General features: G+C 51.5%; 1 protein-coding gene and 1 pseudogene across 11 annotated transcripts in view; one reads left to right on the top strand and one right to left on the bottom strand.

Annotated features, from left to right (window-relative positions):
• Positions 1 to 10,540: 10,540 nt before the first annotated feature.
• LOC116910338 lies at positions 10,541 to 11,527 on the bottom strand (annotated as a pseudogene).
• A 661-nt stretch (positions 11,528 to 12,188) lies between these two features.
• Card14 (caspase recruitment domain family member 14) overlaps positions 12,189 to 15,781 on the top strand; it is a 28,944-nt gene continuing 25,351 nt past the window's right edge. For 7 of the 11 annotated variants that reach the window (XR_004389030.1, XM_032912231.1, XM_032912228.1 and 4 more), the window contains exon 1: positions 13,586 to 14,152. Coding sequence is in view for 10 of the 11 variants with exons in the window: in XM_032912231.1 (XP_032768122.1) it covers positions 13,942 to 14,152 (211 nt within the window). In the remaining variant the exon portion in view is untranslated. Of the gene's footprint in view, positions 12,380 to 13,585; positions 14,153 to 15,781 lie in introns of those variants that run through there. The other 4 variants (XM_032912226.1, XM_032912224.1, XM_032912225.1 and 1 more) reach the window with 4 other exon arrangements.

Raw genomic sequence — 15,781 nt, 5'->3', positions numbered from 1 at the left:
GTTCCAGGATCAAACTCACTCAGGTCATCAAGCTTGCATAGCCAGCCCTCCCTTAACCCATGAGCCATCTTCCCGGCTTGCTATAGTTTCTCACAGTACCCAAGTAATTTGAAGACCCTGGTTCTCTTTATCATCAGCAAGCAGCTGTAATCCAATCAGTTATGAATAGTATGCCTTTGTCACTTGCCTGTTCAAAGTATCTGATCAACTTGGTTACATTGTATTTTATGCATAAGTATCTACTTAAAAGCAACAATCTGGACTAAGGTGGTAGTGTATACCCTGTGACCCCAGCACTTGGGTGGCGGAGGCAGAAACACCCAAGGTTTGAGGCCAGAATGGCATAGGTGAAGACATATCTTTATAAAAACGAACTACAGTAAGGGCTGGAGAGCTGCTTCAGTGGTTAAGGGCACTTACTGGTCTTGCAGAGAACCCAGATTCAGTTCCCAGCACCCCTTTCACGAAACTTACAACCATTTCCAGGGGACCTGATGCCCTCTTCTGACCTCAAAAACCACCTGTATGCATGTGCACATACACCCAGGCATGCAACTGACAGCCCTGTTTGACAATCTACAATTCCAGTGCTTAAGCTGACAGATTAATTTTTTTGAGACACAGTTTCTCTGTGAAACTCACTTTGTAGACCCAGTCAGCCCTGAACTCACAGAGACCTTCCTGCCTCTGCCTCCAGAGTACTGGGATCAAAGTTGTGTGGCACCACACCCAGCTAATTTGATTCTTATAAATCTCAACCACCATTAGAAACAGAGGGTGCTGGTGAATGTCTTTCTTTATCTATTTTACGGACGGAAAGATAGGCTCAGTCTACTTTTTCAGCAAGGGAACAATTAGTCCAACTCAAGTTTATATTCCAACGGCTTTATCCTGCTTATAAGTACCTGGGCTCTGGAGCCCCAGACACCTTGGCCTCTCAAGGGAAGAAGTCTCCGGTGACAAAGATGGTTAGACCCACAATTTTTGGTCTCGGTACCCTCTCCCGTTAGCATCGATCGAATTGACTACACACTTGTATTTGGGGGTGTGCTTAATTTAAAAGGCATGGGTATATCTAGTCAACTTCCCAGTCTCCTTAATGTAAGTAACCAGCTGCCAGCTTGCTCGCTATTCACATACAGGGGAAGGAGGAGGAATACAGACATAGTCTAGCTGAGCAGGAACATGGCAAGGTCATGTGGGATTTGGGGGGAATGGGACAATGCTAAAGTGTGCTCAGGAGCCCATCTGCACCAACCCAGCTCCAGGAGTCAGGATGGCAACATTAGACAGGAGGGAATCCAAAGGGTTGTCCCCAAAGGATTGCTTCCTGCTAGCATTCCCACCCATGACCATTTCCCAAACCCACCTAGCAGGAGCCCAGGTACCCTGCCTAGCACCCCTTGACTTCAACTTGCTGCACGGACTCCTGGTGCCCTCTGCAGGCTTGGGGTCCCACACACAAAGACAGGTACACAGTAAGCTGCCCTGCCCCAGTCATGTACTGGAAACATTTCCAGTCCTGGGCTGGAGGTAAGGGTCAATTGCCTTCATTGTGTGTCTATTCCAGAGAAGGGCAAGACTCACGAAAATTATCTCACAAACAAATGAGATAATTGTGTATAGTTACTGTGATGTAAACGAAACAGACGAAGTGGACTGAGTTACTGAGGTTCCGGTTTCACTTGGTGGCCGGAGGGAAATGTGGCCTGACTTGAGAGGAGGTGTTCATAGTCACGCCCAGGGAAGGAGTGAAGGGAAGAGGCAGTGAGTGTGAGCACGGACAAAGCGAGTGAGCAAGAAGTGAGAAGGGCTGCGGCACCTTCAGGCTCCCAGACCGTGATCGCCACAGCGCCCTCTCCAGATGGGGCAGGGCCTGGAACGGCTGCTGATCCTTGACCGGGAAAGGGGATCCATGCTGCACAGAGATGGGAAGGAGATGCTGAAGCTCTGAAGAGAGGGGTGTTGGCTGTGGCTGCCATCTGATTCTGTGGAAATTTCAGATGGACGTTTACACAGCTGATAGTTGCCTAGGCTGGGTGGGGCTGTCAGGATTACCAAGATTTCTGGGTCACAAGACGGGGGACTGTGGGGCCTTGCGCTAGGAATAAGTGAGGGGGTGCAGCAGGAGCTGCTGGCACAGAGTTTCCCTGTGTGGTAAGCAGGGTGAGGGAAAACGGGGTGTGGAAAGTGGGGTGAGGGCAGCTTAAAACAGTTGCGTGAGTATTGTCTGGGTGAAGAAATAAAGCTTCGCCTGGCACCTGGTTCCCGCTGAAGCAGATGTTGATCCACATGGAAGGATGTTCAGTCCCCCGCCTGGGTGGGAGGACCATAGGAATTTCCATCTGTTCCCCCAGGTCACAGGCTAGGCCCCCTGGTGAGGAAAAGTCCACAGCCACTCTGCCAGGATCACAAGAGTCAAACAGCAAGACCATCACCACCTCTTGGGCAGGTCGAACCCTCTCCCTCAGGTTTCTCACATCTCCACTTAAAATGCCCCTGCCTCATGTAGGAAGGCTCATCTCACTGAGGCTTGTGGAGAGAAAATAGGTAGTTCAGTGGGACACAAGGGACTGCTCCATGCCCAGGAAAGAGGGGACCCCTAAGTCTCCACCCTTAAAGACAGAGGCCCGGCATGATGGCACATGCCTGTAGTCCCTGGCACTCAGGAGACTGAAACAGGAGGAAGAGGAGTTCCTGACCAGCCTGGGCTTTGGGAGTGAGGGAGCCCACACACATGCACATGCACATGCACATGCACGCACGCGCGCGCACACACACATACACACACACACACACACACGACCAAACATGCTTTGTGTGGTGGCGCAGGGCACCCTGTGATCCCTGGTGCTTCGGGCAGAGGCAGGAGTTCCAAGTTCAAGACCATTCTCAGCTTACTACTGAGTCCCAGGCCAGCCAGAACCACACATAATAACCTGTCTCAAAATACAACAAAAGCCTGAAAGACAGAAACCATAAAAAGAAGACCTCTTTGGACTCGAGGAGCTACAGACACAAAGCAGAAACTCCCAACTTCTTGCCGCTGAATGCCTCAGAGCACATCCCCAGTAGTTACCAGTATCCCTCAGGATGGCAAGTGGGAGTCACTTCCAGGAGCAGGAAGACAGTTTCTGACACCCTGAAGCAACGTTCAAGGTGGGCGAGGCAGACTGAAAGCAGCTAGCACCTTGACAGTGTGGCTTATGGTGGTGGTGATCAGAATGGACAAGGAACAGAAGCTAGTCCCAGGTCAGGCAGAGGGCAACTCTGGGCAAGATTGCACACTTTGTAATGTTCTCTGCCCACAAAGGCTTGAGTAGGCCTTGGAATCACCATATTTGCACGAGTGAACAAACTGGCCAAGTGGACTTCCCTGGGAGAGGAAAGATCAGACATACCAGGGCCTGCAGAGCAGCAGGTAGAAGAAGAGTCCAGGCAGGGTTACACGGAGGTTTGGCCTGTCACAAACACCGAGAGCCCTGCCTCTTCGTGCTCACTGCTCACGGGCACGAGAATTCCAGGACTTTACCCAACCTATTGCCAACAACAGTTTCTCAACGCTCAGCCAGAAGACGCCTGATCAGGCAGGGTGTGGTGGCATCCGACTCCTTGCCCACCACCGGGTGCCAGTGCAGCAAGTGTGGCAAGGCAGGAAGTCAAGTCCACGGAGGGAGGGGAAGAGTGGGTTACTGTCCGCTGCTCCTTGGAGCTGCCACCCGAAAGCCCCGCATAGTCAACCCAACCACATGAAACCCTAACTTTAAACCCTAACCCCTAACCCTAACCCTAACCATAACCCTAACCCTAACCCTAACCCTAACCCTAACCCTAACCCTAACCCTAACCCTAACCCTAACCATAACCCTAACCCTACCCCTAACCCTAACCCTAACCCTAACCCTAACCCTAACCCTAACCCTAACCCTAACCCTAACCCTAACCCTAACCCTACCTCCCCCCGACCCCCACCGCCACTCTCGTGTGGAATTCACGATCCTCCTCACTCTGCCTCCTGAGTACCAGGAACTACAGGCCTGTGCCACCACGCCTGGCCTCTGTGGGTATTAAGATTTATTAAATATACAGTGTCCTGCCTACATGTGTGCCTGCGGGCCAGCAGAGGGCACAGATCTCATTAGAGATGGCTGTGAGCTACCACGTGGTTGTGGGGAGAATGGAACTCAGGACCTCTGGAAGAGCAGTCAGTGCTGTTAACTGTTGAGCCGTCTCTCCAGCCAGCCTCCGTGGTTTTTAAGGGCGGAGACTTAGGGGTCCCCTCTTTCCCGTGGCATAGAGCAGTCCCTTGTGTCCCACTGAACTACCTATTTTTTTATCCCCAAGCCTCAGTGAGATGAGCCTTCCTACATGAGGCAGGGACATTTTAAGTGGAGATGTGAGAAGCCTGAGGCCAGAGGGCTCAACCTGCCCAGGAGGTGGTGACGGAATTGCTGTTTGACTCTTGTGATCCTGAGCCACAAAGTAGCTGCGGACTTTTCCCCACCAGGGGGATTAGCCTGTGACCTGGGGGAGCAACCCCCACCTGTCCATATGGAAATTCCTAAGGTCCTCCCACCCAGACAACGGCCTGAACATCCTTCCACCCCGATCAGCGTCTGCAAACCTGACACAGTTTTATCCATTCACTCAGGCAATATTTATGCAACTGCCCTAGGGGTGGGGCTGAACGGAGAACAAGAAAGACAAGAACTGTTTGTCATGTACCGTGGGGGAGACAAAAAAAAAAAATCCAGACCGCAAAATAGATCAGGGCGGACAAGTGAAACAGGCCAAGGGGGAGGGAGGGCCCAGACGGGAAGCCTGCGGTCTAAAATAGAAAGGCCTGGAAGGGCCTTTTTTATGGGAAGCTGGGCCTCGAGTGGCATCAGAAGGAGGTGAGGGAAGTTCTTGGCAGCGGGGACAGCAGGTGCAAAGGCTGGGGTGGGAGTGAGCCTGGAGGCTCCGACTTGGAAGGAGGTCTGCATACCTAAAGGAGAGAGGTGTGGGCTGTCAGCAGGTACCCCACCAGCACTGCAGGCTGGGCACTGCACTCTTACATGCCCGCACACCAGAGGGAGTGCTTGGGTCCTGCCTAAGCTCTTAGACCCCTGCTTCATTGAGTGCTGGCAGTGGGTGGGGTCTAAGAGCCACTGCGCAGAAGGTAAGGACTATGGATGCAGATGTAAGGATGCCAGGCAGGCAAAGCAATCCGACTCCAGAAAGAGTCGCTTTTGTCACAACCCAGGTCCCCTTATGAAATGTTGACCTTTAATGGGCCTGCTGGAATCCTTATGCAAGTCCTGTAATTGATTATGGGAACGAGGAAGGCCCGTAAGTCATCGTCACCCTACTAGGTTCTTTCCAAGAGTAGAGGCCGATGAACCGGGCTGACTGCTCACAAAGGAGGGAGGATTCTCCTGGCCGCCACCACACCCTCTATCACGGCCCTCCGTGGGGAGACCAGATACCTGGCATCTCTCAACAGGAGACGACGACTCTCACATCAGCCAATCAGACAGGACACGGGAGGAGGGAACGCGCTGCCCCTTCACCTTTGCACCCAAGCCCTGTATATAAGGGCCTGCTTCTGTGGGAAGCTCCCAGATGACTGTGCCCGTCAAACCTGCTCCTCAGATGCTGTTCAGCCCAGCCTGAGACTGAACCTCGGACCATCACTGCTACAGGACAGGAAGGCAAATGCAGAGTCTGTCCCACCAGAACCAGTCAGCATGCCAAGGGGACTGTGGACAGGTCAGGACAACGGACAGGTCAGGACAGGGCCCCCCGCTGTTCTGAGGCAAGGAGGGGCTGTCATCTCCCTCACTAACAGTGGAGATGGGTGCCTGGTTTCCGGGGAAATGAAGGAAACAGTTTGTCTCATTGTGTTTGATTAAAGTGCCAGAACCTTCTCCGGCTGCTGCATTCCCACAGAGAGCCAAGGGGCTGGGACAGGAGGAAGGAATGCTGGGGTTTACGGCCACACCTTCAGGTTGCCGAGGTTGGATGGAGGGGAAAGCAGGTGTCTGGAGGGCTACTGTGAGTCAGGCCTGTCATCAGCCGGGTGGATTCCCACTGATATTTCTGGGACTAAGGGACTGGATTTGAGCAGAAGAATACGAAGGACCGTCCTTCCCTCTTGGCTTGGTGACCCTCTCCTTGGCGGCTACATTTGTCTGCCACGTGTTTGAACCTTCTGCCCAGACTGTAGGGAGCGCACACTCATGTGTTAGAGTGCGTATATGTGTGGGTGAAAGGGTGTGTGTGTGTGTGTGTGTGTGTGTGTGTGTGTGTGTGTGTTTAAGAGAGAGTATGTGGGGTTGGGGATTTAGCTCAGTGGTAGGCGCTTGCCTAGCAAAGCGCAAGGCCCTGGGTTGGGTCCCCAGTTCCAAAAAAAAAAAAAAAAAAAAAAAAAAAAAGAGAGTATGTGTGTTCATGTGTAAGACAGTGCATGAGAGAGTGTGTGTACAAGAGAGTGTATATGTGTGTGCTCACATGTAAGAGAATTTGTATATGTGTGCACGAGAGAATGTGTGTTGTGTATGTGTGTGTATAAGAGAGAATGTGTGCTCATGTATAAGTGTGTGCATATGTGTGCATGAGAAAGAGAAAGTATGTGTATTTATAAGGGTGTGTGTATATGTGTGTTTAAGAGAATGTATATGTGTGTAATCATGTGTAAGAGAGTGTATGTGTATTTATGAGAGAGAGTATGTGTGTGTGTGTGTGTATGAGAGAGAGAGAGAGAGAGAGAGAGAGAGAGAGAGAGAGAGAGAGAGAGAGAGAGAGGGAGGTGTTTTTCCTATCAGACAAAGCAAGAGGCTGAGTCTGGGTTCTGAGAAGGCTGACTGTCGGGAGGGGTCTCCTAAGAGGAGGAGGATGCATTCAGGAAGGCTACTCTAGTGTTGGGCAGGTTGAGAAGATTCTAGAGAACTAAGGCTACTCCGAGGATGCCAGATTTTCTTTCTCATTCGGACTCACCCCTACCTAACCTTATAAACCCAGCCCCACTTTCTGTTTGTTTTCTGAGATCAAGTCTTGCTCTGCTGCACAGGCTTAAGGTCGAGGGTGCTTCCCAAGCAGCTGGGGTCACACCCAGCTCATCTCCCATGTGAGTGTGTGTGAGTGAATTTGTGTATGAGAGTGTGTGTGTGAGTGTGTGTGTGTGTGTGCATATGAGTGGGTTTGTATATGAAGTGTGTGTGTGAGTGTGTGTGAGTGAGTTTGTGTATGAGAAAGAGAGAGAGAGTGTGTGTGTGTGAGTAGGTTTGTATATGAGAGTGTGTGTGTGTGTGGGTTTGTATATGAGAGTATGTGTGTGTGTGTGAGTGGGTTTGTATGTGAGAGTGTGTGTGTGTGTGAGAGTGGGTTTGTATATGAGAGTGTGTGTGAGTGTGTGTGTGAGTGTGTGTGCGTGCCCCAGGGCTTCACGCTCACACTCAGTAAGTGTTCCCCTATTGAGCTGCACCCCAGTCCCAAGCAATGCTCTCCTGATTTGGGTTTTTGTTGTCTTTTGTGTTCGATTTTGTGACAGAGTCTCATGTAACCCAGATTAGCCTCAAACTTGCTATGTAGCCCAGGCTGGCCTAGAACTCCCACTCTTCCAGCTCCCACCTCCTAAGTTCTGGGTTGCAGCCCCTACCTGGCAAATGCTACCTAGTTCTCCAGCTCTATGAACTGCCCTTTGCTGATCAATAGGGGCCACCCAGAGTGGCCTTGAGGGACTGCTTGGCTGAGTCACTTACATCCCCATCTTTGACTAGGTTTGGGGATCCAGAGGTCTGGGGCAGAACTAGGGTTTGGAGAGCCCTGACTCTTTAATTCACCTCATCAGTGGCTGGGTCAGCTCAAGGGTTGTGCCTATGGCGGGGGATGGGGAGGGAGGCTGTCTTATTAGCTGATGTTCCCAGAGTCTCTGTAGCCACTGGAACCAGGTCCTGGAAGGCTCCAGAAACCCTCAGAGACCTCAGCACCCTTTTTCTCCAGCCACCGACCTCCCAGAGGCCCAGGTGTCTGGAACACACGAGTGTCAGCTGCAGGCTGCAGTGTGGCTGTCAGTATCTGCCGGCATCTGAGTCCTGATGTAGTGATTTAATGGTGAATAACGTAAGTGTGGTTTGATACAAATAAATTAATATCCAATGAACCCTTGTTCTGGGGTCATTTGGTGCCAATTCAATCACAGAGCTGTTGATCCTGCCAGGGAAAGGTCACCATTCAGGGACGCCTACAATGTCTGCCTCCGCAGTTCAGGTCCGGTCAGGCTCTGAGTTTAGGTGAATGTCTCTGGAGAGACCTGGAGAAACACACTCTGCACTTGTACGCTGTGTGGGAAGGAAAGGAATCCTGTCCTGTCAGTGACATTTTCCCGACTAGGGCAGTTCTGGGCAACCATCTCCTCTCTTGTGACTTTTCCAGAACTTTCCCCACCGTAGCCAGCATCCTCCGAGACACCGGCACATGTTAGTGAGAACACCTCCTTTTGGAGCTGAGACAAACATCTAGAAAGGAAATGTCTCCCTTGGTGGAGACACTGCCGAAGAGGCAGTGAGGTAGACTCCACCCGGTGGGCAGGGAGCAGGAGGATTCAGGCCTCTCTGCCCTGGGACCTTCCAGTCCTGGTACTGAGGAGCTCTGGGCTGGTTTCAGGGCAGCCGGACACGCCCCAAACTGTCTCTCCGTTCATTTCCCTTTTTCTGACTTTACAGCTGCTTCCCCCCTCCCTGTCCCTTTCAACTAATTTTCCCCCCCTTTTTATCTATTTTTTATCTATTTACCTACTTATCTATTTACCTACCTTTTTATCTATTTACCTACTTACTGGGGAAGAGGGACACTGGTGTGGAGGTCAGAGGACAACCCATACACAGTCTTTCTGCCTTTACCAGCTTTAAATGATTTAAAATAATTTACCCCTTCAAATGATTGAAAAGCTATGTGGGGTTTGACTTGGAAGGGTCCCAGTAGAAGGTTTCCCCATATCTGCCCCACTGTGTGCTGCTGTCGTTGGTCCCACTGTGTGCTGCCGTCGTTGGTCCCACTGTGTGCTGCCATCATTGGTTCCACTGTGTGCTACAATCATTTGTCCTAGTTTCACATGTTGCATTTGAAACTGACATGAGGTAGCTGTGTTCACTCGTGCTCCTGACATGTAAGAACAGGTAAGGGGAAACCCCCCAGAGGCAGTCAGTGCAGGTAATCCTGGGGTGTCTCTGGTCAGGTGAAGGGATCTGAGATTCTGCTACAAAGAATGAGAAAGAAGAGGCTGGGGCCAGGGTCCTGAGGACAGACACACATAGTCCCTACCCAGGCAGAGGTCATGGTCTGGCACAAGAAGAACCAGGCGTGGGTGGGAAGGGGCCAGGCTGGTGAAGACCCTGCCCAGGAAAAGAAGGGAGAGAGGGTGGAGGAAGAGAGAAGAAGGGGAGGTGGTGGGGAGAGACAGAGGACAGGAGGGAGGAAGAACAGAGGGGAGCAGAAGTGGGGAGAAGGTGGGGAGGTTGCTGGTCTCCCACACACTGAACACAGTAGTCCCTAGCTTCAGATTGCAGAACTGGCCAGTTCACGGGAGGGAGCTCCTCAAGCCCCGCCCTCTTCCTGGACCCTGTCTGGGACTGGAGACTAGGCTGGGCTGAGCACGGGTCACAGATAGCTGTGGCATCTCTCTCTCTCTCTCTCTCTCTCTCTCTCTCTCTCTCTCTCTCTCCTCCCTCCCTCCCCCTCCCCTCCCTCCCTCCCTCCCCCCTCTCTCTTTCTCTCTCTCTCTCTCCCCCTTCCTCCCTCTCTCTCTCTGTAGGTTTTAAGACAACAGTTTCTCTGTATAGTCCTGGGTGTTCTGGAACTCACTCTGTAGACCAAGCTGGCCTCAAACTTAGAGACCTGCCCGTCTCTGCCTCTGCTGAGATTAAAGGTGTGCACCACCACCCAGCTTCTTTCCTTCTTTCTTTCCTTCCTTCCTCCTCCCTTCCTTCCTTCCTCCCTTCCTTCCTTCCTAATTAGCAGCCTTACTGACCCTATTTTTGCAAGCCCCATAATTCACCCATTCTGGTGCACAGTTTAGTGGCTTTGGTGTCTTTCCCGAAGCACGTTGGATGGAATGTAGGGGTACTGGAGATTCCCCCAGCCAGTCTCAGAACTGGCTTCTGGTGCATGGGGTTCCTGGCCCTGTGCTGGGCCCGTTGCTTGGCTATTTTCTATAATTTTTTTTTTAGGATGCAAAGTATTTTATTTTTAAACTTCTAAAGTTTGAAGGGGTTGGGGATTTAGCTCAGTGGGAAGGCGCTTGCCTAGGAAGCACAAGGCCCTGGGTTCGGTCCCCAGGTCCGAAAAAAAAAAGAAAAAAAAAAAAAAAAAAAGTTTGAACACAGGATAGCCTAGTTTGGATGAGTTTCTGAGCTGAATGCACTTGCATGGCGCTCGGTTTCTGGCTGATAAACAGCTCCTAATACCCTGTGTGGGTGCTTACGTGCTGATCTGTGGGTGGTGAGCTGACCAGCTTCCACTGGTAATGTCCCCTTTTGCCTTGGTAAGGGCTTAACGAACATTAGACGTTGTCCTTGTCTGACACAGCCAGTGCTGTCCCGAACGTCTCCCGGGAGGCATAGACCATGTACGGGAAGCTGTCCTCATCTCACTCGCTCTGGTATACTTCAGAGATGGGCGTGGACACACTCACCATGCTGTGCCCACTCGTCAGGAGGAGGAAGGTTTGGTTAGCCCTGAGCTGCAGGTGCCTTCTAATTATCTTGATGGCTCATATTCACGTGATCGGGTACAAGGAACTTGGTCTTGTCCAGGACGGGCAGCTGCTTCTCACCCTTATATCGATCTATAACCATTGGGATCTCAGTGAGGTGCTGCTCCTGGATGAGCCGGACATCTTCCTCTCTTCGTTCGAAGCCCTGGTGCTGCTTGAAGGTTCTTCTCAGACTGAATGGCGTGGGGGTGGGGGGTGGGGTGTCCCGGGTCAAACAATCTGGCACCTGCGGTAACAATCACTTCCCTTGTGTGTCTCCTCAGCCCGCAGTCGAGTCAGGTCATTTTCTATAATTTTTTTTAAAAAAAGATTTTATTTTATTTTATGTGCACTGGTGTGAGGTGTCAGATCCCTTGGAACTGGAATCACAGACCGTTGTGAGCTGCTGTGTGGTTGCTGGGAATTGAACCCAGGTCCTTTGGAAGAGCAGACAGTGCTCTTTAACCACTGATCCATCTCTCCAGCACTCTCTTTCTCCCTTTTTAATGTAACATAATTTAACTTTTTTTTAAAACATAATTTAACAAGGTCTCACTATGTCAACTGTGGCTGGCCCGGAACTTGCTATGTAGACCAGGCTGGCTTTGAACTCACAGAGATCTTACCTGTTTCTACCCTCCTAAATGTTAGAATAAAAAGGCCACCGAGCCTGGCTTTATTTTCTCTCTTTGCCGAGCTCTTTGGGCTACTCCCGACCCTGTTCAGATGTGGAGATAAACACCGTGCAAACATTGGGTGCACAAGAGTCCCTCGGGATGTGTCCATGACTATCATGCCGACAGAGACCAGGCACCCCAGGGCCTGGGCTCTTCCAAACCTCCTTGCCGTATGTGTCTAGTATGGTCCAGGCTGTAGCTCCAAACTACAGGTGTTTCTGACCTCCAAGGTCCAGATGTATCTGAGGTCACTCTGGGAATGGCTGCTCCGTGCTTTCGTGAGTCTCTGTGTTGCTAGCAACCCCAAGTCTCACTTCTTACCTCTCCTCTCCTTCTTGAAAGTCACTCTAGAGCGCTCGCCGATTTCTGACAAGCCCACGCTCACAGGTCCTTTGGGGATGGGACCTGAAGCACCTTACTTCCCAAGCTCAGCTCAGCTCAGCTGTTAACAAAAACCCAAGAGTGGGCTGGTGGAGCTTGTGACTGCTCTCTGCTCATCCCCACATGACCCTGCTCCTTGTGATGGCTCTGGCCTGCCCACCTACTCTCCAGAGTTCTCTCTGCATGAGGAAGTTCAAGGGAAGGGTGTTCATGGAGCCCGATTGCTGACCAGGCTGTGAAATAACCATGACACCTGCTTGTTCTCTCTAGCGTGGCATAGTTCTCAGGCTCTATCCAGAACCTGCTTCCTCTAAGGAACCGAGGAAGGCGTGAGTCAGAGGTGTCTGCATCAATTTCTGAACCCGGTCTTTTATTGTTTCTCTTCCCGCTCGCTACAGTCTTTGGCGCTGGACTTTGAGTTTTGGAGCAGGTCACATGGTTTGAAGTAACTTCGCAGCCCTTCCCGTCTGGCCCTGCCCACCACAGCCTGTGGAGAAAGAGCCATTGGCCGTGCACCAGCCAGACTGGGAGACACCAGACTCCAGCCAGCTACAAGGAGGCCCCGAAGAAGCAACTCTGGGCACCTCTGGTGAGTAACTTGCTGGAGCCCTCTTGTTGCTGTGAAGAAACAGGTCACCTGAGCTCGTGGTTTAGGGGATCGGTCTTTCACTTGTGGGATGCGTGCCGGGGGGGACAAGATCCGCTCACACTGCATCCACAGACAGGAAGCAGAGAGATGCAGCCGGCCTCCCCCTCTTCACTCAGTCTGGGACGGCAGCCGACGGACACGCATGGAAATTTATTTTTTAGACGAGTCTGAGTTCGGTCAAGCCCGTGATCAAGATTAGCTGCCCCAGGTGAACTGGGAGTTGTTCACGGAGACAGGACGTCCCAGCCATCACTTTCTGTTTGTTATAAACCACCAAGCTTGACTTGCCGTGGTTTGGGGGCATCTGCGGGGCACAGCACAGGGTCAGATGAAAAGAATCAGAGCCATGACACTCTGTGAACCTGAGTCTGCTCCTACCTGTGCTTGGAGACTCACAGGGATGTCGGTAGGGCTGTATGTGCGATGCAGAAACCTAGAGTGGCCAGCGTTCATCCACGGAGTATCGGCTTTAAGTGCATGGTGCTCGTGGTTTGATCTTCCACAGAGGCAGAAGCCGGCTACTGCAGGCACTGTAGCAATCATTATAAAATGGCTAAAGACTGGGGGGGGGGACTCTGAAGTGGGGAGCCCTTCCCAGCTCCCTCCTTGGTCTGAAAGCTGGTGGCTTTTTGCTTGCTTGACAAGACCCAGACTGTGCATGCCTTTTATGCAGCCACCGTGAGCCTCCCTCTGCTCCAGACTGGCCAAATCAGTCCTGAGTAGGCACTCTGGCCAGCCCTGTCCCCATGAGATCCTTTCTGCCCTTAGAACAGCAGCAGTACCACCATCTGCTGGACACAGTGTCCAACTCTAAAGTTGGTTCCAGGACAGTTTCTTAACCTTTCTTTCTTTTCTCCCCACTTTGTGTGTGTGTGTGTGTGTGTGTGTGTGTGTGTGTGTGTGTGTGTGTGTTTAGTGTGTGTGCAAGCATGTGTGTATGTTTGCCATGCATGTGTGTGAGCGTGTGTGTGTGTGTGTGCATGTGTATGTGTGTGCATGTGTATGGGTGTGCCTGCATGTGTGTGTATGTTTGCCATGCATGTGTGTGTGTGCATGTGTATGCATGTGCGTGCATGTGTGTATGTTTGCCATGCATGTGTGTGTGCATATGTACGCATGTGTGTGCATGTGTGTTGCTGAGGATGAATACTGGAGCTTGTGCTCCCAGATCCTAACCAGCTTTTATTGTCACCTTGGGTTAGTGAAGTCCCCGGGCTATGAGCAGTGATGACTAATGTGGTTTACTGACACCAGGTGAGGTTCTCTGCCTGCCAGAGGTGAGGGGTGGGGGTGGGGACAGGGAGTGGGAAGTGAGCCTAGCATTGCTACAGGGTGTTCCTGCATTGCTACAGGGTGTTCCTCTGACTCTCTGAGTTGGATGTTGTTTCTCCGCCAGCAGTGTGGAGCCAAGAAGGCTAGAGCAGAAAAACTCCCTGGCCTCGGTCGAACGCCCGAGCACAGTCTTCGATTGCGCCCCTATCCTGGCCTCTCGGAGTCCAGGTATGGCCGAACTGTGCCGCATGGATTCCACGCTGACTGCTCTGGATGAGGAGATGCTCTGGGATATGCTGGAGAGTCACCGATGCAGGATCGTGCAGAGCATCTGTCCCAGCCGGCTCACCCCCTACCTGCGCCAGGCCAAGGTGCTGGGCCAGCTGGACGAGGAGGAGATCCTCCACAGCTCCCGCTTCACCAACAGTGCCATGAGAGTTGGTGAGTCCATAGCCATTAACCCCTCCTCAAGATACTGGGGTCACAGCTGGGCTCTCCCTGCCCCGCAGCCCAACAAGGTTTGTGCTGCAGCCGTGGGGCTGGGGGAAAGCTTCAACACCAAGGGTGGGTATGCGTGTTACCCTAACATTCGCAGTGACTGAGAAAGGAGGATTGCTAAGTTCGAAGCCAGTAGAGACTGCAGTGTGGGACCCTATCAAAAAAAGGGGAAAGGGTTGGGGATTTAGCTCAGTGGTAGAGCACTTGCCTAGGAAGCACAAGGCTCTGGGTTCGGTCCCCAGCTCTGAAAAAAAGAACCAAAAAAAAAAAGGGGGGGGGACGTAGCTCTATTTGTAGAAACCTTGCCAGCATACACAAAGCAAACCCAGGCATTGTGGCATTGTGGTGTGCACACATTTCCTCTCCTTGTAAGCACACTTGGAATTGGAATGTGGCTCTTTCCAGTCTTAAATCTGATTTTTTGATAGAGATGTTGTCTCATGTACACTTGCTATGTGTCTGAGGATGAGCACTTGCTATGTGCTCCAGGACGACAGGTGTGAGCCACTTCTGGGTGACCGAACCCAGGGCTCTGTGCATGCTGCATGAGCGTGCTACCAACTGAGCTGCACCCCAAGTCTCAGGACAGTCTGACCTGCGATCGATCACCTAATCACATCTACAAAGATCATTTGTCCAAAAGGAAAAACTCATACAGGCACTGTCTTAGCTTGACGTCTGTTGCTGTGATAAACACCATGACCATGACCAAGAGCAACTCAGGGAGGAAAGGGTTTATTAGGTTTATACATCTGAACCACAGTCGAACGTTGATGGTGGCCAAGGCAGGAACGGAAGCAGAGGCCATGGGTGATGCTACTCAATGGCTCGCTCCCCATTCTTTCCTTCCTTCCTTAAATTTTGTTTCATTATTTTATATATATATGAGTACCCTGCTACATATACATCCGTCTATGGAAGAGGGCACCAGATCCCATTACAGATGGTTATGAGCCACCATGTGGTTGCTGGGAATTGAACTCAGGACCTCTGGAAGAGCAGTCAGTGCTCTCAACCTCTGAGCCATCTCTCCAGACACCTTTCTTATATACCTAGGACCACTTGCCAGAGGTGGCTTCATCCACAGTGGTCTAGGCCCTTTTACATCCATCATTAATCAGGACAATGTGCTGCAGGCTTGCCGACAGGCCAGCATGATGGGGACACTTCCTTACGTGACATTCCCTCTTCCCCGATGACTCTAGTGTCTTGGGTTGACAAAGCTAACCAGTACTGGTAGGATTGGGGGGAGGGGCGCTGTATCTTGGGGATGTCTTTGCAATTCGTTCTTCTGGCCTGGAAGGCAGTATCTTCTCACTCGGAAGTGACCGAGGCCACTGGAGGTTAGAGGGTGAAGCACTGTTGACAAAGTTGACAAAATGCTCGCTGCAAACGTAGGCCATAGAGACCAGGTGACAGGTGGCAAGTATTGATGTCACAGCGTATACACGCTGCTTTAGAGTATAAAAGAGATTGATCTGTAAAAAGGCTGGTGCTCTCTATACATACACACACATGCACACACACATACATCATGCACATGTGTACACATATACACATGCAACACACATG

This window comes from Rattus rattus, chromosome 9, assembly GCF_011064425.1.
Source record: "Rattus rattus isolate New Zealand chromosome 9, Rrattus_CSIRO_v1, whole genome shotgun sequence".
Lineage (NCBI taxonomy): Eukaryota > Metazoa > Chordata > Mammalia > Rodentia > Muridae > Rattus > Rattus rattus.
Note: the sequence above shows the minus strand (reverse complement) of the source record. Positions and strands in the feature narration are given on the sequence as shown.